This window comes from Elephas maximus, chromosome 23 (assembly GCF_024166365.1).
Source record: "Elephas maximus indicus isolate mEleMax1 chromosome 23, mEleMax1 primary haplotype, whole genome shotgun sequence".
Classification (NCBI taxonomy): domain Eukaryota; kingdom Metazoa; phylum Chordata; class Mammalia; order Proboscidea; family Elephantidae; genus Elephas; species Elephas maximus.
Window position 1 is genome coordinate 10,906,613 of NC_064841.1, and position 25,903 is coordinate 10,932,515.

At 44.2% G+C, this 25,903-nt stretch overlaps 1 protein-coding gene across 2 annotated transcripts in view; it reads right to left on the minus strand.

Annotated features, from left to right (window-relative positions):
- Positions 1-324: 324 nt before the first annotated feature.
- The window catches only part of GYG1 (glycogenin 1), a 42,026-nt gene continuing 16,447 nt past the window's right edge, over positions 325-25,903 (minus strand). For both annotated transcript variants that reach the window (XM_049867818.1, XM_049867819.1), the window contains exons 5-7: positions 22,311-22,437; positions 3,784-4,003; positions 325-1,170 (exon numbers count right to left, since the gene is read on the minus strand). In XM_049867818.1, coding sequence (XP_049723775.1) covers positions 997-1,170; positions 3,784-4,003; positions 22,311-22,437 — 521 coding nt within the window. In that variant the 3' untranslated portion in view covers positions 325-996. The remainder of the gene's footprint in view (positions 1,171-3,783; positions 4,004-22,310; positions 22,438-25,903) is intronic.

The following is a 25,903-nucleotide window of genomic DNA, read 5'->3' on the forward strand; positions in this document are numbered from 1 at the left end:
GAATGCTAGATTTAAATCTCTCCTAGGTATTTGTTGGAGCCCTGGTGGCACAGTAGTTAAAAGCTCAGCCATTTGAACCTGCCAGCCTCCCCTTGGAAACCCTATAGGACAGTTCATTCTGCTCTGTCCAACAGGGTCGCTATGAGTATTGACTCGACGGCAGTGGGGTTTTTTTTTTTTTTTGATAGATATTTCTAAAGTATACCCCAGGGTTAAGCCTTACGCTGAATTTGAAAACCATGACAAAATTCACAAGTTGTGAAAAATTCCCTAATTACGTTTTCTTCCAGGGGTGGGGGGGCTTTCTCAATTAGACAACCGAGATATGGCGCTAAGTCTTTATTTTTCACGTAGGGTTCCACCGCAGTAACCGTTCAGAGAACACTGGTGTAATGCAGACCGAACAGAAGCATCTTAGCATGCTGCTTGCTGTACACACAAAGCTGGTGAACGTCTTCATACACTAAGACGAGGCGATAAAATGGGTTAACTCCATCTGCTGCTATGTTTATGAATCACTCGGCAGTGTTATTACAGGCTGCCTTCACCCGAAAGCAGAATTACAACCGCTGGCAGCCCCCAGGCAATTCTAAAATGCAGGTCTAGTGAAGGCTACAAGGAGCAAGCAAGGGATAGATGCTATGTCCCTGTTCTGAAGGGCTCTGCACATTTTAGGATTGATATGGCCGCCCTAATAGCTTAACGTTGAGTTTCCGTCACCAGGAATATTGGCATCGGCACTGAGAACTTCTGCAACGGTAACTGCGTACGTTTAGGTTTAAAAAGCAGAACACTGTCCAGATAATAGAACGGCTACTTCCCAACTTCTGCCCAGTTCTCACCCGCTGTCCTGCAAAACCCCCTCATCTGATGGAGTTTTAGTGAAAGCCTCTAGGGACTGTAACAGACCTTCCTCAGCCCGGGTTCCAGATACTAAACTAAGTATCAGACACAAGCCCTGGGAAGCTGCTGTGTTCACAGGAAGACGCAGTGTTTCTACTGGAGGTAAGCGTCAAGTCTCTTCTGAATGTTGTCAAAGGAATCTGCTCCCATGTAATCAGCCTGGCCCTGTTCCCACCGCTCCTTCCGTTCTTCTGAGGATACAAAAGGCTGTGCCGGAGCTGGGGTCTCCTCAAGGGACAGATGTGCTATGTCTCCTGAGACCTCTTCCTAGAAGGAGAGCATAAGCAGAACAGTCCTTGAGAGCTGGAAATCAGACTGGTTTAAAGAATGCGATAAATTGAAGGTGATGAGAAAAGCCAGGACGGATTATCATGCAAAGTGGCAAAAACCGAAAAGCATGACACGAAACGAACAAACAGAAGACACAAAAATACAAGGGTCATATGATTTTTTTTCCTAACGAAATGAAGACTTCTTGACTCAGTGAAAACATTGGGAAAACAAAGTAAGCAGGGTTAATGTTTAAGTTCTGCATACCTTTCTACAGAAGCCACAAGAGAAAGCCAGTGTATAGACCAAGTTTGAAAGCTGCAAACAGTTCATTAGAAAGGGTAAGATGGATGCAGAAGGAAACACAAGTCTCAGGATATATTCTCGATCTGTGTGGGCTCAGAAAGGTTGAGAACTTAAACAAAATGATACCTCTGGGGCTAAGCTTCAGAAAGAACCTAACCAGCGAGCCACACCACATACACGAGTTGTCACATGATAAGCATGAAAGCTAAATGGTTTCAGACTATGTACCAAACTCATCTGCCTGGTCAAGCTTTCATTTGGATTACCGAGTAGCATCTATTCCTTGTAGCTTCTGTTAATTTAATCTGGTTAGTTTTGACCAACTGTTTCAATTCCCATCTTCACCTTTCCTTGGTTCATATTTCTCAGTCCTTGGATTGCAGAAGGAACAGGGTAAACATGCAGGAAACAGAACAAACCTAGCCTACATTAAATTTGATTCTCATTATGATGGTTAGCAGTAACTTCAAATGTACCATAAAAGAATACCAGTGCTATCCTTCAAAAAGCTCTGCGGTGAGAAGGTACTGGAAATCTTAGAGAAAGAGGAAGGCAAGAGTATACATAGGCATTGCTTTTACTAGAGAAAATGGGTCACCTCAGAAAAAAAAGTTTCTGATCACTTGTTTTTGCTGCTATATATAAGTATAGGTGTATATGTATGTATTTAAAAATACTGGAATTCCAAGATATTTGGGCAGGTTCTGTGGGATTGTATCATAGCTAAGGCCATGTAAGAAGTCCTTCCACTGGATGAGCCCTGCCTTTGCCTTCCAGGTGCAGCAGAAATGGTGCAAGAAGCCTCTTCCAGAGCCCTCCGCTCACAATCTGGGGGCAGGCAGGGGGCCCTTTCCTAGGAGAGGAGCCTGAGAGGTCACGCCAAGTATGCTGGATCTACCTGAAGAAAATCCAGCTTCTAAAGTGTGACATCTCCATGCCACTCCCGAAAGTGCTATATTTAATTCTGGGCTATAGAGAAATACATTAAGCAAGGTTCATCTCACATTTTTCATAAGGGTAACAGTCTCAGACCTGACTAGACTGTGACAAAACTAAGGGAATTTTTGTTAAGTTTTTTAAGCCTTGGTTAATTTGGCTGCTTCCATAAAGATTCCCAAAAAAAAACCCAAACCCGTTGTCATCAAGTTGATTGCAATTCATAGTGACCCAACAGGTCAGAGTAGAATTGCCCGTGGGGTTTCCAAGGGTGTATCTTTACAGGAGCAGCCTGCCAACATCTTTCTCCCATACTGTGGCTGGTGGGTTCAAACCACCGATTTTTGTTTAACAGAGGAGTGCTTAAGCACTGTACCACCGGGGCTCCTTCCATAAAAATTACAGCCCTGGAAATCCCATAAGCCAGTTTTACTCTGTCCTGTAGGGTCTCTATGAGTCAGAATCGACTCCATGGCAATGAGTTTGGTTTGTTTTTTTACTTATGTGCCAAGCACTGTTCCAAGTGCTGTATAAGTATTCTTTCACAACCCTATAAAGCACTGGGTACAAATGCTAACAAGGGGCTAAAATTTATACCACAGAAAAGCGAAGGTGCTCTTAAACCTTACAGTCTTTTATAATTATAGGCAGATAATTAACTGATCGTTCAGGCTACATTTCACTCATTTCTATTCTTTATATCTTTATATGTAATGTAACTGTTTAATTCCTCATATTCTTCCAATTCTTCCAAAGTTAAGAAAACTTCAAAAGAGGACCTTTAGTCAGAAAAGATGCTAAAGCAGGTTGTTATTGTAAATGCCAACATTTCCCCCTGACAAAGAGACTCGTTTTCCAGGACCCTGTAATAACCATAGGAGTATAAACATAGGAAAGCAAAATAATCGTACAAAAGTATTTGTTTTATGTTCATGTTATTGTGACTTTTACTGCAAACTCTTTCTTCTAAGCAGATGGCAAATATAAAACAGGGATATTTAAATGTTTGCCTTTTCTAAAACATGCACTGGGGCATCCTTAATTTTTACAGACTACTACTTCAGGAATAATCTCAATCTTTTCATAGGCAACAGGCTAAGACTTTTACAGTTATAAGATATGTATGTATATTTAAAAAAACTCCCCAAACTGTCCTTATATTTTCGGAGCCAATGAAAACCTACTCCAGCTTTTGCTGATAGTATTTCTCCTTTCTAAGCTGGCCACTGTTTTTCCTTCCACAAAACAACTTATCTCTTTGTTTAAAATACCACTAAACATTCCCCATCTCTACTGATACCTCAGATTACAAAAATAAAATTAAAAAACATAGCATAAAATGATTTGGAAGATAAAAACAGAACCTACCACATTCAGGTAGGAGACGGTGTCTTTGACAAGGCCACTTTGTTGAAGCAGAGGTAAAATGCTGGTGGTGAAGATGTCCCACCAGACGTTGAGAAACTCTGGATGCATCGTGGTAGGGTCATGGACATCACTTTTCACACTTTTTGTTTTGGGATCGTAAGTATAATTCCACGGTTTGATTTGTCCCAGGAAATGAACAACTTTGGCATTTGCACCGAACCTGCCGAGGGAACACAGGCTGGTCAGTGAACGCTGAGCACCATCAAAGAGACAAGGAGCACTTTGCTGGGTCGCCTTATTCATGCACCTTCCATCCGCCGTAGTGGTTAGAAAAGAAGCTGGCCTCACTGAGAAACTGTGAGACAGACACCCTTCTAACTGTCGGATGATGGCAATATTTGAGTACAACGCAGTGTTAAATATACTAGGTGTCATGGATTGAATTATGTCCCCCCAAAAATGTGTGTATCAATTTGGTTAGGCCATGATTCCCAGTATTCCGACACCCTGAATTTGGACTTGTAACCTACTAGACTGTGAGAAAATAAATTTCTTTGTTAAAGCCATCCACTTGTGGTATTTCTGTTATGGCAGTGCTAGATGACTAAGACACTAGGTAATTAAAAACGTAGTGGGGTTCAGTGCAACAAACAAAACGCCGATCCCCTGCTGACAGGAAAAGCACAACCACTTGGAAAACCATTTGATATCATCTAGTAAAGGTGAAAATGCTGGCGTTTGATACATGAGGAAATGCTCACTATGATTAGCCATTAGAGAAATGCAAATCAAAACTACAATGAGATACCATCTCACCCCGACAAGGCTGGCGTTAATCCAAAAAACACAAAATAATAAATGTTGGAGAGGTTGTGCAGAGACTGGAACACTTTCACACTGCTGGTGGGAATGTAAGATGGTACAACCACTTTGGAAATTGATCCGGCGCTTCCTTAAAAAGCTAGAAATAGAAGAACCAGATGATTCACCAATCCCACTCCTTTGAATATATCCTAGAGAAGTAAGAACCATCACGCAAATAGATATACGCACAACCTAGGTGCGCATCAATGGGCAAATGGGTAAACTGGTATGTATATTCACGGAATGGAATACTACACAACCATAAAGAACCATGATCAATCTGTGAAACATCTCATAACATGGATGAATCTGGAAGGCATTATGCTGAGTGAAAAAGGACAAATATTGTATGAGACCACTATTATAAGAACTCAAGGTTTAAACACAAAAGAAAACAGTCTTTGATGGTTATGTGGGTGGGGAGGGAGGGAGAGGGGTAGTCACTCACTAAAATAGGTAATTAGGTGAAGGGAAGGACAATACACAATACAGGGGAAGTCAGCACAAATGGACTAAATGAAAAGCTAAGAAGTTTCCTGAATACAACCAAACACTTTGAGGGACAGAGTAGCAGGGGTGAGGGCCTGGGGACCATGGTTTCAGGGGACATCTAGGTCAACTGTCATAACAAAGTTTATTGAAAATGTTCTACATTCCATTTTGGTGAGTGGCGACTGGGGTCTTAAAAGCTAGCAAACAGCCATCTAAGATACATCAATTGGTCTCAACCAGCCTGAAGCAAAGGAGAATGAACATCAAAGACGCAAGGAAAATATTAGGCCAAGAGACAGAAACGGCCACATAAACTACAGACTCCATCAGCCTGAGACCAGAAGAACTAGATGGTGCCTGGCTACCACCAATGACCATCCTGACAGAACAGAACAGAGTCCCTGATGAACGGGAGAAAAGTGGGGTACAGAAATCAAATTCTACTAAAAAGACCAGACTTAATAGTCTAAGACTGGAGGGACCCTGGAAGACATGGCCCCCGGACTCCTGTTAGCCCAGAATTGAAACCATTCCTGAAACCAACTCTTCAGACAAAGATTACACTGGACTATAAGACATAAAATGATACGCACGAAGACAGTGCTTCTTAGCTGAAGCAGATACATGAGACTAAATGGGCAGCTCCTGTTCGGAGGAGGTGAGATGCGAAGGCAAAAAGGGATAGGAGATGGCTGAGTGAACATAGGAGATCTGAGGTAGAAAGGAGGAGTGTGCTGTCCCATTATACGGAGAGCAACTACGGTCATATAACAATGTGTGTATAAGTCTTTGTATGAGAAACTAACTTAAATTGTAAACTTAAGACACAATTAAAAAAGAAGAAGAAAATGTTGGTGCCGTATCCAGCAGCTCAATGTCAAGGCATCTACTCTAAAGAAACCATAATCCAACGTTCTTAGCAGCAGTACTGTTTGAGTCGTTAACTGGAAACAACCCAATATCCGTGTTAGATTATTGTTCAGCAAGTGTCCACTCCTTCTTCCAACCTCACAGGGAGAGTATACGTACGTCCCTGCCTCCCTGATGCTGGGCATGGTCATATGACTCGTGTTAGCCAATGGAACGTGAACAGAAGTGATAAGTGGAAAGAGGCATTGATTGTATTTGTTCACCTCTGGGCAGCTGCAACTTCTGCTAGCAGAAGAACGTGTCCTAGGTAGCCTGGGTTCCAGAAGACTGAGACACGTGGCACAGATGTGGACTAAACCCATGACTTGGCTCCAAGCTCAGCTGGGATTATCAGCGCTATCCCAGCAGACCCTCCGACATACAAGCCAAGAAATACACACTTATTGTTGAATGCCACTGAGGCTTTATAGTTATTTCCCCATTCTGTTTTCTTTAACGGACAACTTCTGGTGTGTTCTCACCATACCATGGCAGGGACTGCAACATAGCAGTGAAAATGAATGAATTAGAGCTACATGCGTCATGCAGCCACGTGGATGAATTTTCAAAACATTCATATGTTGAAAAAAGGAACAAGTAGAATGAAAATATATACATATTACTGTTGTTGTTAGGTGCCGTTGAGTGAGTCAGTTCCAACTCACAGCGACCCTATGTACAACAGAACGCAACACTGCCTAGTCTTGTGCCACCCTCACAATCGTTGTAATGCTTGAGCCCATCGTTGTAGCCACTATGTCAATCCATCTCGTTGAGGGTCTTCCTCTTTTTCACTGACCCTCTACTTTACCAAGCATGATGTTCTTCTCCAGGGACTGATAACATGTCCAAAGTCTGTGAGATGTAGTCTCATCATCCTTGCTTCCAAGGAGCATTCTGGTTGTACTTCATACTATTACGTGTATTATTATGTAAATATCAAAAATAGGCAAAAAAAAAAAAATGTACTGGTTAAAGAACAGAAAACTGTAATCAGTATCAATTTTATGACATGGGTTACCTCTGGGGGAGAGGGAACATTGTAATTGGGAAGGGGCAAAAATGGCTGTAAGTACTGGTTGTGTTCTTTTCTAACTTGGGTGGTGACTATTTTTTTAAAAAACTATATATTTTTTCATAAATTTTTTGTATATACACTATTTCACAATAATATCCTTTAAAACAGGGTGGTCCTGCCCTGGCTGGGAAGATCTCTATGCACGTACAAACGAGTGACAATAAGAGTGAAAACAACAGGTGCCAAGGGAGACTGAAGAACAGTGAGCATGCTTCAGGAATTCAGAGGCAGAGGTCACTACAGTGGGCGCAGTGGGGTGCAGTGGGGCAGGAGACGTGGCGCTAGCAGGGTGTGATGTAAGCTTGAAAAGGAGATAGGGCTGGGTATTTGGTGATAGGAATACAGGGGATTCTGGGTGGGAGGGCAAGCAGCGGGCGAGCACGTGTGTGCTAGACCACGTGTCTTCCAGTTACAGCCAAAGAGTGAGCTCTGGGTAGGAAAAGGTAAACAGGAGAGATCTGCAGGTGCTAGGCCAAGGGCTGTATTTCAGTGGGCTTGGGTGGTGCAAATAGTTAACGTGCTCGGCTGCGAACCAAAGAGTTGGAGGTTTGAGTCCACCCAGAGGCACATCAGAAGAAACGCTTGATGGTCCTACTTCTGAAAAACCAGCCATTAAAAATCCTACAAAGCACACTTCTGCTCTTACCTAGGGTCGTCATGAGCTAGAATCAAAGGTAACTGGTTATCATACAGGCAATTAAAGTATGATCTGTAGATGAAAGTAATGCAAACTCTCTGTTACTTTTCCTATCTCCTAAAGTTTGTTAAGAGGTGGCGCAGTGGTTCACTGTTCAGCTGCTAACTGAAAGGTCAGTGGTTCAAAACCACCAGCTGCTCTGCAGGAGAAAGACGTGGCAGTTTGTTTCAGTAAAGATTACAGCCTTGGAAACCCTATGGGGCAGTTCTGGCTGTGCCCTATAGGGTCACTATGAGTCAGAGTTGACTTGATGGCAATGGGTTTTAAAGTTTGTTTAAAAAAAAAAAAAAAGACTAGGGACCTATGAAATAGCTATTATCACCCAGGAGTTTACTGGATTTGAGGTCTACATTCTTTAAGGCCAGGATTGAGTGTAAGGACAGTCCTGTGAGGTAGAGTTAATGTGTTAATTAAGGCTCCTGAGAGGTGCTAACTGAGCTGCCTAAGGCCACACAGCTACTCCGTGGCAGAGGTGGCATTTGCACAGGTTTGCCTCTCTCTAAAGGAGCCCTGGTGGTGCGGTGGTTAAGTGCTCGGCTGCCTACCGAAAGGGCAGCAGTTCAAGCCCGCCAGCTGCTCCATGGATGAAAGATGTGGCAGTCTGCTTCTGTCAAGACTACAGCCTTGGAAACCCTATGGGACAGTTCTACCTGGTCCTGTGGGGTCACTATGAGTTGATGGCAACAGGTTTGGCTTGGTTTTTGCCTCTCTCTAATAAAACCTAAGCTCTTACCATCCTACCATGCTGCCAGGGAAATACAGCCTGCCTGTAAAGTTCTTCTTGAGGGTGACTGACTATTCCACAGTGTGTTTCTTCTGCAAATGAGGGGGATACCTGATATCCCTAGCTTACTCTTCATATAGTGTATTTCACACACATGCAACCTTACCCTTAAAAGGGTAGAAATCATACATTTGTGCACAGGCGGAGCTCTCACTTCCCAGCCGTGAAATCCTGTAAGCAACTATTCTGAGCATGGGGCAGTGCCCAGTGTGAAAGGAAATGTGATGGAAGTACCGGACTGCGGCTCCGGGAGACTTCCATCCCAACGAGGAGATGGCTCATCTCCATCACCGCAGCACAGAGAGACACGGCAGGGCTACAGGGCAGTGCAGACATTAGGACTGTGCGAATTCAAAGGGCTACAGGGAAGTGTGGACGTTAGGACTGTGCGAATTCAAAAACAGTTACCGCAGGTAGTGGTTTTCAGGGGAGGTTTCCTGCAGGGAGCAGACCCAGCAGGCCATTAAGACGACCACCTTCAACAAATGTTCTCGCCAGATCTGACGTACGTGCAAAAAGCACGCGTGTGCGTGTGTGCGTGGCGTGGAGGGAGACGTGCACTGCCTCATCTAGCACTACAAACCCTTAAGTCTAAAGCTACAACAGAGCACGTGCGGAAGCACCAGTATGCCTTTGCTTTCTCAGGCAGTCACCACCACGATTCAGCTTTCCTGCCCAAAGTGGCACTTATTTGCTCCTCTTGTGTTATCTGACCACTGAGCGTCAGCGCACGATTTGCCTAGACCTAACATAACTGTCAGAGCCCTGGTGGCACAGTGGTTAAGAGCTCGGCTGCTAACCAAAAGGGAGACAGTTCGAATCCACTGGCTGCTCCTTGGAAACCCTATGAGGCAGTTCTACCCTGTCCTGTAGGGTCACTATGAGTTGGAATCAACTCGATGACAATGGTTTTTTTTTTTTTTTATATAAATGTCAGGCAGTCGTAACATGGCAGTTAGCAATACTAATTAAAACATGAATATAGCTTGAACATTATTCCTTTCTAAGCTGCTCTCTTGACAGCTCACAATTGACTGAGCACTAATAATAATAGTTAACATCTATTGAGTACTTACAATGTGCCAGGCACTGGTTAGCATTTGCATGCATTTCCTCAGTTAATCTCCAAAACAACCACCTGAGAAATCCCAGGAATGAAGAAGTTAAATAACTTGTCGACTGGTGAGTTTGACAAGGCTGGGATTCCACCCAGGCAGGCTGGCTCCAGAGCGCAGGATCTCAACCACAGCTAGGCTGTTACCGTAGAGCATTCACAGAATTATAAGGGCAGCATCTGAGAGTGACATCTGTTAATCCATGAATTAACTCCTGGCCTATAGACAGTCAACGGGAGTGACAGTTGGAAAAGGGGTGCCTAATAAGCCTTGGAAACAGCCCAAGTATAGTCAAGGACAGAGCAATAGAAAGCAACCAGTAGGAAAGAAAGTGACAAACCAAGCAACCTAGCACAAACCATCTGAAGACAGGATGTTCTCAGAAGGATGTTCTCGTTTCCATGAATTTTAGGAGAAACAAGTGGGAGAATGAGAGGAAATGGTTGGTGTTACTTTTGGTTAGCAGGTGACCCACAAGGGGACACAGTGTCTAAGGTCCTCCCAGCTGCTCTGCAGCATCTGACTCCGTGAACTGGGCTTCAGAGCTCCCGGCAGAGAGAGGGCACAATGGTCCAATCACCAGGGAATGCCACGGTGACGGCACATGTATCCGACAGTGAGACTGCTCAATGTTCAGCTGCAGGCAGGAGTGTGCCCCTCAGCATCTGCCTGTCTGTTCCCCAAGGTGGGTCAGGTCCTGTCCACAACTGGCTCAGGGGTGTGGGCAACTTCCCTGGAGACTGGCTTCATCGTGGTGAGATACCTCCCCATGTGGTCCATGGCCTTCCCCTTTATGTCAGTAGGAACACCACTGAGCGACAGTTCCACACCCTGCATTTCGCTGTGGCTCAGGCCTTGGGCTCCACCTTCATGCACCCATGATCTCTGAGTATCTTTTCAATGCTAAATCAGTGCTTACCCTCCGTGGGCCAGCAGAAGGATCCTCCTTCCTCAAAATGACCTTATTTACCTATTCCACCGTAACAAGGTGAAAAACTGTATCCACTAGATAGTCCTTTCATAGATAGGGCAGTCTTAGTTCTAAGGAATTTCTTGATAAGCTCATTTTAAGTAGAATCTGAGATCTTAAACTGCCCTCTCTGCCTCTGAACTCCTTAGGAGCTAGGAAGAAGTGGGGAGGGTGTGAAGAGACAAGAGGTGAGCAGGGGTGTGGTGTAACCTCCCAACAGCTACCCAAACCTTTAGGAACAACACAGAAACCATGAGTGAGCAGGTTTCTTGAAAACTGGTGGGGGTGGCCAGGGAGAGCAATGTGTGGCCAGGTACTGAGGGGCAGACCAGAAACCATTCCTGAGGATTCAGGAGTGTGAAGGCAGAAAGAAGTGAGAGAGAGGAGGGAAGACGGATGCTGGAGCAGACAAAAATCACGTGGAAGCTTCCGACGTCATGGGTGGCAGAAACAGAGTTCAGGCGACGGTCAGCCCTATTTCTGGATGGCAAGGAACAGGTACTCTTTTTAGGCGCTGTAGGTACTGAGATTACTTTAATCCCACTGCCACACACTTATCTACGGAAATGACAGGGACAGGGGTGGTAAGAAGACAAGTTTCAGAGCAAGGCCTAGTTATGAGAACATCAGGCCTAGGTGTGTCACTGAATGTGGAAGGAAGGGTTTAAGCAAAGACAGGGCTACTTGAGCTTCAGGGGAGATGAGAAGTGGGGGGTGAGCAGCTGCTAAGTGGGAAAATGGGGCTCAGATAGGAGGTAGGGCAGAGTGAAGACAGATGGCAGCTTTGCATAAAGCAGTCATCCCAAGTATGTTCCTGGAAATCATCTAAGATGGCACCTGGCCTGTTATCAGTGCCTGATGTAAAGGGTATTGTGTGGGCCCAACACCAGCCACCTTATATAAAGGTTTGGGAGTCCCCTTAACTATGTAACTGTGCACTGACTGTAAAAACAGCACTTATTTACACAGTAAAGGAGTCTGAAGGGCCGCTTTCACAAGGAGGCACATTGAATGCGAGAAAGGTGAGCAAAGGTTTCAAACACTAGGCCACTTTGTGTATCTAGAGTTTCAATTAATCGAGCTATGTACGAGCTTCGATTAATCACTCTGATGTCGCCACCATATTCTGAGGGATGCTTCTAAAAATCATTTTCTATCATTTTAATCGATTTATTCTTCAATCATCTGTGAAAATCCAAAACAGTCATATCAAAATGAACTAAACGAGAGCAAAGATCCTAAGTAAAAGGAGAAAAAAAGAAATTCTTTTTTTAGCCTTAATGCAAATTTAGGGGTGTACCTTGCAGAAGGATGACCCGGGACATTTTTCTAGTGTTCGCTCTCTTCCAACAAAGGCAACAACTTGTCAATCAGTTACCAATCAAAATTGATGTCACTTGACTAAAAGCCAAATAGTTAGCTGATGAATAAGGAGGGGAAATGTTGATGTCAGAAGATAAAGTTTGACCAGCGTCAACCCAGATTAAGGATAACCAGAAGATGACTGACTCACACCTTGATTTACCCACCAAATTACCAGCCAGGAATTAAAAAAAAAAAAAAAAAGTCGTGTACATATCACGATTGTCTCTAAATGACTGACAGCCATTCATTCTGACCCACTAATGGGGATTTGTCTCAGCTTGCACACATCTCTTAAAATAAGTGTTCTAATTTTAACTTGATAGAATCTCAAAACGAGACATCCAGATCACAAGATAGAGTTTAAACTAGAGCCAGCAACAATACTGCTTATGTTAGCCATTAAAATAATCCCTGTGACCTGCTGTTACCAAAAGATCAGATAGAAGTTTCAGACTAGTTGAGTGACTGAGAACCATAGCCAGTAAGGTGTGGGCGAGACCACAGAACTGTTTAGAAAGGAAAAGGAACTAATCCACTGCAGTGGCCCATCGGAGCAATTTTAGCTCTCACTAAGCTCTTTAATCAAACGATGTATTGCATTGGGCAAATCTGCTACAAAAGACGTCTTTAAAACGTTGAAAACCAAAGATGTCACTTTGAGGACTAAGGTTTGCCTGACCCAAGCCATGGTGTCTCCAACTGCCTCATATGCAGGCAAATGCTAAACAACGGATAAGGAAGACCAAAGAAGAACTGATGCCTATGAATCATGGTGTTGGCAAAGAATATTGAATATACCATGGAGTGCCAAAAGAACTAACACATCTGTCATGGAAGAAGCACAGCAAGAATGCTCCTTGGAAGTGAGGATGGTAAGACTTCGACTCTTGTACTTTGGACATGTTATCCGGAGGGACCAGTCCCTGGAGAAGGACATCACCTTGGTAAAGTAGAGGGTCAGCAAAAAAGAGGAAGACCCTGGATGAGATGTACTGACACAGTGGCTGCAACAATGGGTTGAAACAAAACAATGATTGTGAGGATGGCAGAGGACCAGGCAGTGTTTTGTTCTGTCATACATCGGATCACTATGAGTCAGAACTGACTCGATGGCACCTAACAACAACAACCACAACAAGCTCTTTAAGCATGCTGTTCAATTAGATACCAAGAAAGAGAGACAGACAGCACTGCTTGTGTGACCTTCTCTGGGAGACAATGAACTAACTCAACGTGGCAGCTATGCTGAGCATCCTTTGCCCACTTGGATGACTTGTGTTCTCTGTGACATCGCCACTCACTCACACACCTTCTCAGCCTCACCCTGGTGTGCTGGTGCAGCCACATGTGGCTCCCGCCCCACAACCAATGAACCACCTCTCCTCTCTCACCGGAAAAGCTCTTCTCTTACCCACTCACAATCTCAGTCGAGGGCCACAGACTCAGGTGCCTGCAGGGGTGAGGCCGAACGTACAGAGGAGGGGACCTGGCCAAGTAGGGACTGTGGAGCATTACCATGCGCACTGTCCCATCTCCAGAAGACAGCTGCCACCCAGCAGCAAACAACAATGGTCACCAGGGACTGTGGACCCTGAGCTGCCCCCAAATATGATTTTTCTCTTGGCTTTCAAGCTAAATATCCATCCCAATAATGTCAATACTCAAACCCAGATTCCAGTACCTAGACTAGGACCTGGTCAACCACAGTGCCTACCAGGTGGCCCCTCTTCACAAAGCAGGCCAGGGAAGGCCCACGATGCCAGGCCACGAGGGAGACTTTCTTGGGGGTTAGCACATCATTCTTAGTCTCCACTGGTTGGCTGCTCATTCATTCATTCAACCAAAAAATACACCTGTCTACCTGCATCTGTGCCAGGTACGTATTCTTTCTTCTTTCCTGTTACTAAGAAAGAACTCTCATCCGAAGCCAACCTCTTCAGGCCGCTTGTGTACTAGTGGTCCCACTGCTTTTCACCTAGCCAAGGACACCACTCTAGCAAGCCTCCCCTCACTTCTCTGCATCATTAGTTCTCTTTCTCTCACCCATCAGTATACGAACATGTTGTAACTTCTCCCATCTTAAAAAAATCAACCACCTTCTCTTGGTCCCACATCCCCATCCAGCCACCGCCTTATTTCTCTGCTCCTTTATACAGCATGATGCTTTAGAAGAGCTGTCTGTATTCACTGTCTTCAATTCCCCTCCATTCTTTTGGACCCACTTCAATCCAACTTTCTCCCCCACCCCCCTCTACACCAGATGTGCTCTTGCCAAAGTTACCAGTGACGTCCACATTCTAGATCCAGTACCAATTCTCAGTTGTCATCTTATATGACCTATCATAATATCTGATGCAGGTGATCACTCTCTTCTCCTTGAAACACTTCCTTTGCTTGGCTTCTACGACACCACACTTCCCTGGTTTACCACTTGGCTTGCTGTTCTCAGTCTCTTCTCCCTGCTGCTCTTCACTTTCCTGCCTTGGAGATCAGTCTTCAGGACTCTTTTCTGACTATAATCTCTCCCTTGGTTACATGGTTACATGTCTTGTAGGTATAAATGCCATTTATATGCTGATGGCTCCCATAGTTCATCTCACTCGGACTTCTCTCCTGAACTCCCGACTCTTGTATCTACTTACCTATTCCGCACTTTCACTAGGGTGATTAATATGCATCTCACATTTAACAACAAGTCCATAACTTAATGCGTTCAATACATTTCTCATCAATCCTGGCTTCACCCACAGCCTTTTCCGCCTCAGGAAATGCCAACTCTGTCATTCCAGTTGCTCAGGTACAAGACAGTCACCCTTGACCTCCTTCTCTCACATCCCACCGAACATCTGATTTTTCAAAAGAAGTTGGAAATCCAGGTTTTATGTAAAATTCTCAAAATTTAGAGGAAAAAATGTTTATTTTGTTGTCGTCAATATACACAGCAAAACAAACACCACTTTGACAGTTTCTACATCCACAATTTAGTGACACTGATTATACTCTCTGAGTCGTGGAACCATTCTCACCCTTCTTTTCTGATGATATTCTCTAAATTTTAAATGTTGACAATTGATTTTTTTCTTTTTTTAAAGGAAAACTGTGTGTAGGGGAAATGTATCCATGGGACAAATACTGTCAGCAGCCCACCAGTTTGAGACCTCTGAGGAAGACATGTCTTTTACTCAATCTCCACGCTCTTTCTCTCCCTTGAGCTCGCTGTTATTGAGATGGCATCTCTTGAAGATTCTGCCCATGAGATCTAACTCCTGTGCCCTTCTTGCCTACTGTCAGAGCAGCCTCTGAAGGCTGAGCTGGGTCTGGCGTGAAAGCTTTTCCCTCGGTGATAAGGACTCGGGAGGGACAGTGGAAGGGGCAGCAGCAAGATCTGCGGACAGATCATTTGATAGAGATACCACACTTGGCGAGGAGGTCAGAATGACCAGATGGCCATGCTGAGAAATGGGCACTTGGGGCCCAGGAGGCATCACACCGAGTCCGGAAAGGAGGGGCAGGGTGTGTGTGCAACCATTGCTTGAGTCTTCCTCAATACCCAAACCAGGACAGCCTGTATCATGCGTTGCACAGGACACTTGGGACACCTGAGCAGTTGCTAAATTCATTAGACTATGCGCTCCTTGAGAGCAAGGGCACACCTCATTCATCTTCGGGGTCCGCAGCAGAGCAGAACGTGCACCACACTGTACATGCTTCAGGTTTGAATGAAGAAGTGAGTAAACCAACAAATGGCTAAGAAAAACAAAAAACAAAAGCCAACAGTGACCCAAATTACAACAGCCTCAGGGGTTTGGGTGAAGATGTAGGAATGGCAAAAATAAAAACAGGAAGCTTATGACTTCAATGGCAACAGTCACGGGGGGACTGGAGCCAAGGGGTCTCAGGGGCTGAAGAAAGACCATCAAATCAGAAAAACACAACAACAACAGAATAGAGGGGATCTAAGCAAGGCTTCAATTTCCATTCTGGAAAAAGTTGATCTTAAAGGGGTTTGATAAATCAGAGTGAATGAGTCAAATTCATGTAAAAGAAATAATGGATATGAATGTCCTCAGAGAAGTTCAATGCAGTAAATTAATGGGAAGGAGTCTTGTAATTCTCACTAGACCAGGTGTCAGGTCATATCTAATCTCAAGTAAAAGAGTAAGACAAAATAGCTGGAAGTGATTTGGTAAACCAGGCTTTTTTAGTCAATCAATTTGACCTGCTAATCTGTATGGCAGTTTGAAGCCACAGCAGAAAATTATCTTTGTTTTAGGCATTTTATACAGCATGATATGACACAGCTTTTAGTCAGTGGATATAGAGAAAGCTAAAATGAGAACTAAATGACTTTAGAAAGACTAATAAGACTTTTTCTAATCAAAAAAGACGACGAGACAACACAGCACTCCGTACAAACCAAATTCTATGCTCTCTGGATGAAACAGGCTCTCCAGACGGAGACAATGTGAAAGAAACCAATATTCCTTAAAAGCTACTATTTCCTAAACATTAAGCTAGGCACTTCCAGAAATGTTATTTCATTTATGAACTTATTTCCCAATATATACACTACAAATTACTTAAAAATTACAAGTATTTTAGTTCTAAATTATGATGCATTAAAGAGGATCTTCTACTACAGAAAATACTAATTTTTTCAGAAGCTATGTTTGAGTAGGAAACCCTGGTGGCGTAGTGGTTAAGTTCTACGGCTGCTAGCCAAGAGGCTGGCAGTTCAAATCCACCAGTCGCTCCTTGGAAACTCTATGGGGCAGTTCTACTCTGTCCTATAGGGTCGCTATGAGTCGGAATCGACTCGACGGCAGTGGGTTTGGTTTGGTTTTTTTTTTATGTTTGAGTATTCATTCAAAGTGGTAAAACTATTAAGTGTGTCTCCTTTATGGTTTGTTCTATCCAAACAATATGTAGAGAAAGGCTTTAGATATGCTATGTCATAACTCAAATGCATATTAAGTTTGATTCACATGAGGCTATTTTTTAGTGGAACTTCAAATAATAGCAAGGTCCACAGTGTTATTTAAAAATATTCAAGGCTATATGATTCTAGGAGCCTTGATGGTGCAGTGGTTAAGAGCCTGGTTGCTAACCAAAAAGGTCAGCAGTTCAAATCCACCAGCCACTCCTTGGAAACCCTATGCGGCAGTTCTGCTCTGACCTATAGGGTCGCTATGAGTCAGAATCGACTCAAGGGCACCGAACAACAACAACATACTATTCTAGGGTATGCACATCTAAATACTGCCTCAGTGACCTCTTGGTACACACTTTCCTGCAGTTTGTGAGAAAAATTCTTTATTCCTTCTTCCATGAAACCCAAGTTGCTCTACAAACGACTCAACGAATACTATATGCTATTACTTATATGAAAATAAGGAAATATACAGAAACCAAAACTGGTTACCAGGGCAGGAGGAAGGGGGAGTGAGGAGGTTTTCGCACAGAGTGTGGTGAAATAATTTGGAAAAAGAGAGCGAGAATGTCGCATAGCTTGAAAAATACAATCAATGTCAATGAATTGGACGTGTAGAAATTGATGAAATGCTGTATGTTTTGTTGTGTGTATATCATTATAATAAAACAAAACAAACACAAGCCAAAAAAAAAAAAAAAAAAAAAACCTGCTCTACGGTCTCCCACTTCACCTGCCAGCACACCACAGAGCCACTTGGCCCTAGAGACACCAACGGCATTCTGAACCCAACAGCGGGGCTTCCAACTCATGCCGAGACCCCACAGGTGGTCTTCCACAGGACTCCTTGAGGGGTAGCCATGGTGGCTCAAATGTTCTTGAGAGGCTACTTCAGATTCAAAGGTTGGGACCACAATTTTCCATCAACAGAAGGCAAGAATGAAATGTTAACTACCTGCCATTTCGGCCCTCCCCCAAATCCAAAATGTTAAGAGAAAGTGTCTCTGGAGCTGGAGCTCTTCAAGAAAAACAAAATCATTTTCTGGCAGAGAGAAGGCAAAAGGAATTCTCTGATCTGGTGTCAGCATTCCTAACTGGCAAGCAATGGGCCGAGACAAGGCATGGCTCTGAGCAATGTTATCGTAGAATGTAGAGCTGACACCTGCAGGGGCGGGCTGCACACAGCGTTAACTCCTCCGGGCCCACAGGTCAGATGACATCTCGCTAACAGCTGGAGCTGCTCCTGACTTCCTCAGTGTGTCATATACTCTACGGTTATAGCCATGAACCAAGGAGACTGCCAAAATCAGCATGCACTCCTGAAGCTAGGAAGAAGAAACCATCCTAACCGTTTTAGTAACTTAGATCTCATACTGTTTTTCTGAGAAATTCATTTGGAGGATATAGAAACAAAGTTCCAGCGAGTAAGTCTAATTTCATTAAAACAAAACGACAACAACAACTCTGCTCTATCTGCTTCTTACTTGTCTGCATTAAAATCAAGGCAAGCATTGTCTGTGCAAAAAGCGATTTCCCTGAAAGGTACAGAGGAGCCCCTTTTACTCAGGAGCTGGTACTGACTGTTGGCAGGTGTTATGGATTGAATTGTGTCCCTCCAAAATGTATGTCAACTTGGCCAGCCCAGGATTCTAGTATTGTGTGGCTGTCCTCTACCTTTGCTACCTGGTGCTGTTCTAACAGAAATACCACAAGTGGATGGTTTTAACAAAGAGAAATTCATTTTCTCACAGTCTAGGAGGCTAGAAGTTCGAATTCAGGGCATCAGCTCCTAGGGAAGGCTTTCTCTCTCTGTTGGCTTTGGAGGAAGGTCCTCGTCATCAATCTTCCCCAGTCAAGGAGCTTCTCAGTGCAGGGACCTCAGGTCCCAAGGACGAGATATTCTCTTGTTTCTTAGTGGTATGAGGTCCCCATGTCCCTCTGCTTGCTTCTCTTTTATATCTCAAAAGGGACTGACTTAAAACACAATCTAGTTTTGTAGATTGAGGCCTGCCTCATTAACACAACTGCCACTAATCCCATCTCGTTAACATCATAGAGAATGGATTTACAGCACACAGGAAAATTACACCAGATGACAAAATGGTAGACAACCACACAATACTGGGAATCATGGCCCAGCCAAATTGATACATATATTTTGGGGGGACACAATTCAGTCCATAATATCTTCCATTTTGTGATCTGATGTAATTTTCCTATGTGTTGTAAATCCTCATTTCTGCCTGTGGTTAATGAGGCAAGATTAAAAGCCGGCCATTGCCATCGAGTCGATTCCGACTCACAGCAACCCTATAGGACAGAGTAGAACTGTCCCATAGGGTTTCCAAGGAGCGCCTGGCGGATTCGAACTGCTGACCCTTTGGTTAGCAGCTGTAGCACTTAACCACTACGCCACCAGGGTTTCCAAGGCAAGATTAGGTTATGTTAAAGAGAATTAGGGTGAGATATTGCACCCTAACTCAGGTCACAGCCCTAACCAGATGTAGGGGAGTTTCCCTGGGGCGTGGCCTGCATCACCTTTTATCTTACAAGAGATAAAAAAAGAGAGAGAAGTAAGCAGAGAGATAGGGACCTCATTATCACGAAGAAACAAGTGCCGGGAGTAGAGTGCATCCTTTAGACTCTGCTGAGAAACTCCTAGAACAGGGGAAAACTGATGACAAGGACCTTCCCCCAGAACCAGCAGACAGAGAAAGCTTTCCCCTGGAGCGGGCGCCCGGAACTCAGACTTCTAGCCTCCTAGACTTAAGAGAATAAACTTGTTTGTTAAAGCCATCTGCTTGTAGTATTTCTGGCTAACTAAGACAGCAAGTAAGGAGAAAATCAGAGTCGAACTGACTTACAGGTGAAATAGTTGCCAGGCGCTGTGAGCCACACTGTACAAAAAGCAGGAATCTTTAAATACCAGGTTCACTCTGTTCAGGAACTGAGGTCAGCTGGAGGGCTGTCAGATTCACATCTCCCTAGCACACTCTCCCCAGGACACAGCCCCAGCACGCTCACCCCAGGACACAGCCCCAGCACACTCGCCACAGGACACAGGCTCACTGTACAGTATTGAGTGGAATGGCGGGTGGCACTGCTCACACTATTAAAAATTATTTTTCCATTCCTCTCTCATCTTTTTGTTCACTAAGCTGAATTTAGTCATTTAAAGGTACAGTATTATGCAACTGGAGCCCTAGTGGTGAAGTGGGTAAGAGCTCGGTTGCTAACCAAAAGTTTGGCAGTTTGAATCTACTAGCCACTCCTTGGAAACCCTACAGGGCAGTTCTACTCTGTCCTATCGGGTTGCTATGAGTTGGAATCAACTCAGCAGTGACTCCCCTATGACAGACCAATTCAGTTCTAGGGGTAAGCTGCTGTGGTTTGCAGGTACACTCTTCAAACCAGCAGAGTTAGCTATGAGCAGTAAGGGTTAAAACAAAGCAGGTCCACATTTCCCAGCAAGGTTGAACTTTACAAGGCCACAGACTGAGCAGTGACTATAAGCTTCCCTTACTCCAACCCTTGATAGTAAACCTTGTTATGTTTGCTCTCCTTGGACCACAGTTGGTAAGTTTGAGAATTTGCTCTGATATGTTGGTCAGTCAAGAGAAAACATTAATTTGCTCTAATATGTTGGTCAGTTAGAGAGGAAAGAACACAGATGTTTATGATCCTTATCTAGAGAATGTTGACAGAGTCTGCCCAGAAAGGGACAGAGAAAGAAACATTTCTGCCACAAAAAGCTGGGCGTGCTCATTACTGAGGTACAGGAGTCATGGACAGGACTTTGGATAATGAAATGGGAGGAATGAAAGGCCCTTTGTTTTCTGATCACTCAGCAATGCCTAGGCGGAACTGCAGCTGGGACAGCCAAGGGCAACTCCATGGAGAGCTTCGCTGCTCACGGCTGTGTCTCAGGATCAACCTGACAGCTAGGCTACCGTTCCAGAAACCTGAATCATCTTCTCAGTTCAACATAAATGAGTCAGAAGCACAGGGTCCCGGCCCTAGGGACGGGACAAACACTGCAACAAGGCTGGGTCCGTTGCTGCACTGGAACAAGCGTGTAATGCCAACAGCAAAAACAAACGCCCAGTGAGCACTACCCTGTTAGGCATGCCATGTGTATTAATTCACTTCATCCGTATAACAAGCTCTAAGTACCATTTCCTTCCTCATGTTATATACAGGGAAACTGAGGCACAGAGCCTAAGTCACGTAGCAGGTGAACGGCACCTGAGGATGTGCTCCCAGCCTTTTGGCTTCACAGCCTACTCTTAATACTTTGTTATTGTTAGGTGCCCGGCATTGGCTCTGACTTATAGCAACCCTATACACAATAGAACGGAACACTGTCTGGTCCTGCACCACCCTCACAATCGTCGTTATGCTTGAGCTCATTGTTGTAGTCACTGTGTCATCCATCTCACTGAGGGTCTTCCTCTTTTTTGCTGACTCTCTAACTTAATACTATACTACCTCTCAAAAATGTAAAAGATTAATAACCTAACATCTGAGTGCTAAGGCCAGGCCCTCTTCTAACCACTTTACCTGATTGCCTCTTTCATCCTCACAACAACCGCATAAGGACACTGAGGCAGAGAGAAGCTCACAGACTCGCTCATGGTCACCTCTTCAGTAAGCGACCACCTCAGGATTTGAACCGATGAGACCAGCTCCAGGGCCCCAATCCTAACCACCCACCACACTGCTGACAGGATCTTGCCTGATCTCCACAGCACTATGGAGGAAGCTGTTAACACCCTCGTTTTCTAGGTGAAGAAACTGAAGTTCAGCGTGTTGTGGTCTTACCGGTGGCAACGCAGCCATTAGGAAGAAGTAGCTGTGTTTGTGTCCTAGTTGGTTGGACCCTACAATCTGCGTTCTTGACTACGACTTATGATTTGCAAGAGGGTATCTTAAATTGGTGGGAACCTTGTCCTGTACCTGTTGCCACTGAGTCAATTCCACCTCATAGCAACCCTATAGGACAGAACAGGACTGTCCCATAGGATTTCCAAGAAGCAGCTGGTGGATTCGCGCTGTTGACCTTTTGGTTAGCAGCTGAACGCTTAACTACCATACAGCCAGGGTTCCCCTTGCACCAGAAGGCTGATAAATGTCCTCCGGGTTACTCCAAGCACAAGACAGTAACATCAAGGCCTCTCCCCATCACAGCGATGTTTCTTCCTAAAGAGAGAGCCTGTGCCCAACTTGCCATGTTCCTCAGCTGGCAATGAAAGACACTCGACACATCCGATACTCCTCCCCCGCCCTCACCATCCCCAACCACAGTCAAGGCAGGTGCACTTACTCTTTGAATGCTGGGAGGTAGGAGTATATAGAAATGCTGCTGAGATTATAAATAAACGGCAGGTGCTTTCTGATATCTGTTGTGGCCCAGTTGCTAAAAAACGTGTTCAGTAAACCCTGGTCCCCACCTGAAAGAGAGAGAGGAAAAAAAAGAATTACAGTTAACAGACCTCTAGGACAGTTCAGTAATTTTACAGGCACATACGACTAAACTTTTAAAAATTAGGTACAAATTCCATTTTAAAAAATAATAAATCTCATGTGAAACCTGCTAAGAATGTTTTAGGAGTAACCGTTTCCCTGATTTTATTCACTAATGAAACAAATATTTATTGAGCGCCTATTACTATGCCAGGCACCGTACCAGATGCCGGAAGAGTCACTGATGAATAAGAGAGATGGTATCGTTTTCACGAGGGCCCGGGCGGGATGGTGATACCAGCAAAACGGCACTGAGTGTGAATCATCACAAACAGCGCTAAGGGCAGTGAAGGAGGTCCAGGGATCTGTGAGCACAGTTAAAGGAGCTCGAGACCTCAGCTCATGGGTCAGGAAAGGCTCCCACAAGGAAGTGGTCTTTAAACCAAGATCTGAGGGACTCTATGAATGCAGGTAGAGAGAGGGAGGGTAGCTGGCGTTCCAGGCTGAGAGCAAAACGGTAGGTGCCAAAGATAGGCAGGAACGTGAGACTACGGAAAGACCAGGAAGGCAGCCTGCGTAAGGCCACTGCAGAGTGGGGGATGCAGCAGAGAGGCAGGTAGGGGCTAGACCACGCAGGGCCTCCGAGGCCATGTTAAAGATATTAGACTGTATCTTAAGGCCAATGGGGCACAAAATGTAAAACACGAAAGAGAGCAAACAGGGATAACGGAACTGTTTTCTGAGGGCCCTGACTATTAGCCACCAACAGAGGGCCCAGAAGGCCACATGGTCCTGCAGTCCACAGTCCTACCACAGACCAAGCCTCTGGGCAGGGCAGGTCCATCATCACCGCGGCCGAGGTCAGACCCCAACCACACTGCACACATGCTTGCTCAGCCCTTGGGGTTCCCTGGACTTCACGTCTTCTTCGGATGGTGAGGACCATGGCAATTCATTCCAAAGAAATAAAAGCGATAAAAATCTAAAGAGTTAAGTGTCATAAACACCCAAGTAACCGAACAGGTTCCTCAGCCATCTTAAGACATATTCCTCTATGGAGTTCACGTACTTTCTGTTTCAGACTCGTGAGATTTTGGAAAACATGCTTAGAACCAGTCTCCTGTGCAGAACAGTACCGCGGGACGTGTATGTGTGTGTGCGCACGCACAGAGAGGTATGTATGGGGGATGGCAGGTAGGGAGGTCCTACTTTTCCTAAGTGAGGCTCGCATACCCTACAGTCACTTCCCTCCTTGGTCTGCTTTGCTCTGAGCCCCAGTTTCTTTCCTAAAGCTACAGCGGGTACAATTACTCTTACTCTTCAGGTTTTCTTGGCTTTGCAGAATGTTAAAAATCTGGGAGATTTAATATTCTGAGTTAAGCAGTAAGATCAGGGCTTTAGATTCAAAGCCCAAATATACCTCACCCACCCTCTATGCCATCCCTATCCCATTCTTCCCATCAACCACTGAACAACCTCTCTGTATACGGAGGCTCTGACAGGTCCCCATCCTTCAGGGATAAACGTCTAAGCAAAAACCAAGGATTTACCCTCATTAAGTTCCAAACAGATAATAAGGATGGCAAGCTTCACTCTTACATAGACAAACAGATAATGAGAACAAAAGATTTTAACCATATAGAAAAATTAATGTATGCTGATACACAAAATATTAAAGGGAAAACAGCATGCTGTTCATCAGAGGCTTATTTCGGGTTCTATAAGCAAAGATATCCCAAATGTGGACACACACACTGGAACAAAGGTGGCTGAGGTACAGAGGCCTGAAGTCTTATTAATTTGCTTTTACATGTAATAATCAAAATAAAGGCTGAGCAAATGTTCACAGAGGTTTTATTCGTAATAGTCCAAAACCAGAAACATCCCAAATGTCCTTCAGTGAGTGAATGAACATGTATCCATAAAAGGAATAGTACTCCGCAATAAAAAGGAATGAAGTATTGATACACACAGTTTGGACTGATGTCAAGGGAATTATGCTGAGTGAAAAATGCCAATCCCACCAGGTTACATACTGCATGATTCCATTTATACACCCTCTCCTCATTGACCCATGTGGTTAGGCTCCAAAGTCCAGGTCATTAGGCAAAATTGGTTTCATGTGAAAATGGAAGATGACTACATCATTACATAACTGTCAAGTTACATCATTATATAACTGCCAAATTACATCACTACGTAACTGCCAAACCACTGAGAATCATGGCCCAACCAAGTTGACAATAACCTCAACTATCACAGTCAGCATTATTCTTGCCTTGCACCTTGGTGTTTGTTTCTGTTCATTACTGCCAGACGTACATCACTGATGCACAAAATAGTCGTCTAGTAGATTTTTTTACTATCGTCGTAAACGTGAAATGTCATATAACAAGACAGTCAACAAGAGAAAGTGTATTAACATTTCTTCAAATGACAAAACCATAGAGATGGAGAACAGATTCATTGTTGCCAGGGGATATGGAAGGGGAGAGGGAAGACTATAAAAGGGTAACATGAGGGATCTTTGTAAAGGACCAGGGTTGAACCGGTTCATTCAGTTCAAACTCCTGCTGAGAATTTGCTTCTCTAAGGAGATGCTAATACTGCTGGTTAGGGACCAATTCTGAGAACTGCTAGTAGAGCGGTGGCTCTCAAAATTTATTATACATAAGAATCACCTGAGGATCTTGTTAAAATATAGATTCTGATTCAGTATATCTGGGGTGGAAATGTAAATTCTCATCAGGGGTTCAAACTGCAACAAACTGGTTCAAAGCCCTGAAAGAACTACTATTATGTCTTGACTATGGTGGTGGACATACCAATCTACACGTGGGATAAAACTGCATAGAAATACACAAAGACATGCAAGATAAATGACAGCATATAAGTGAAATCTAAATAAGGTTGATGGGTTAGATCAAGGAGCTCTGGTGGCACAGTGGTTAAGAGCTATGGTGAGCTACGGCCGCTAACCAAAAGGTTGGCAGTTTGAATCCACCAGCTTCTCCTTGGAAACCCTATGGGGCAGCTCTACTCTGTCCAATAGCATTGCTATGAGTTGGAATTGACTCGACGGCAACGGGCTTGGGTTAGATCAATGTGAACTTCCCGGTTGTGATATGCATTATAGTTATGCAAGCTGTTACCACTGGGGGACACTGGGCAAAGGTTGTATGGAATCTCTCTCTGTTATTTCTTACAACTGCATGTGAAGCTACAATTCTCTCAAAATAAAAAGTTAAAATGAATAAAATGTCTGAGAATCAATATGGTAAAAATACAAAATACAACTAGAAACTATTGGTCACTAGATGCTAAATTCCATAAGGGCACGGGTATGACTCTTTTTGCTTACCACCGTGTTTCTAGCATATAGGGGTGCCTTTCACACAAATTATTTGTAGGATGAATACAAGAACCTGGAAGATGTTCTGCAACAGCAGAACT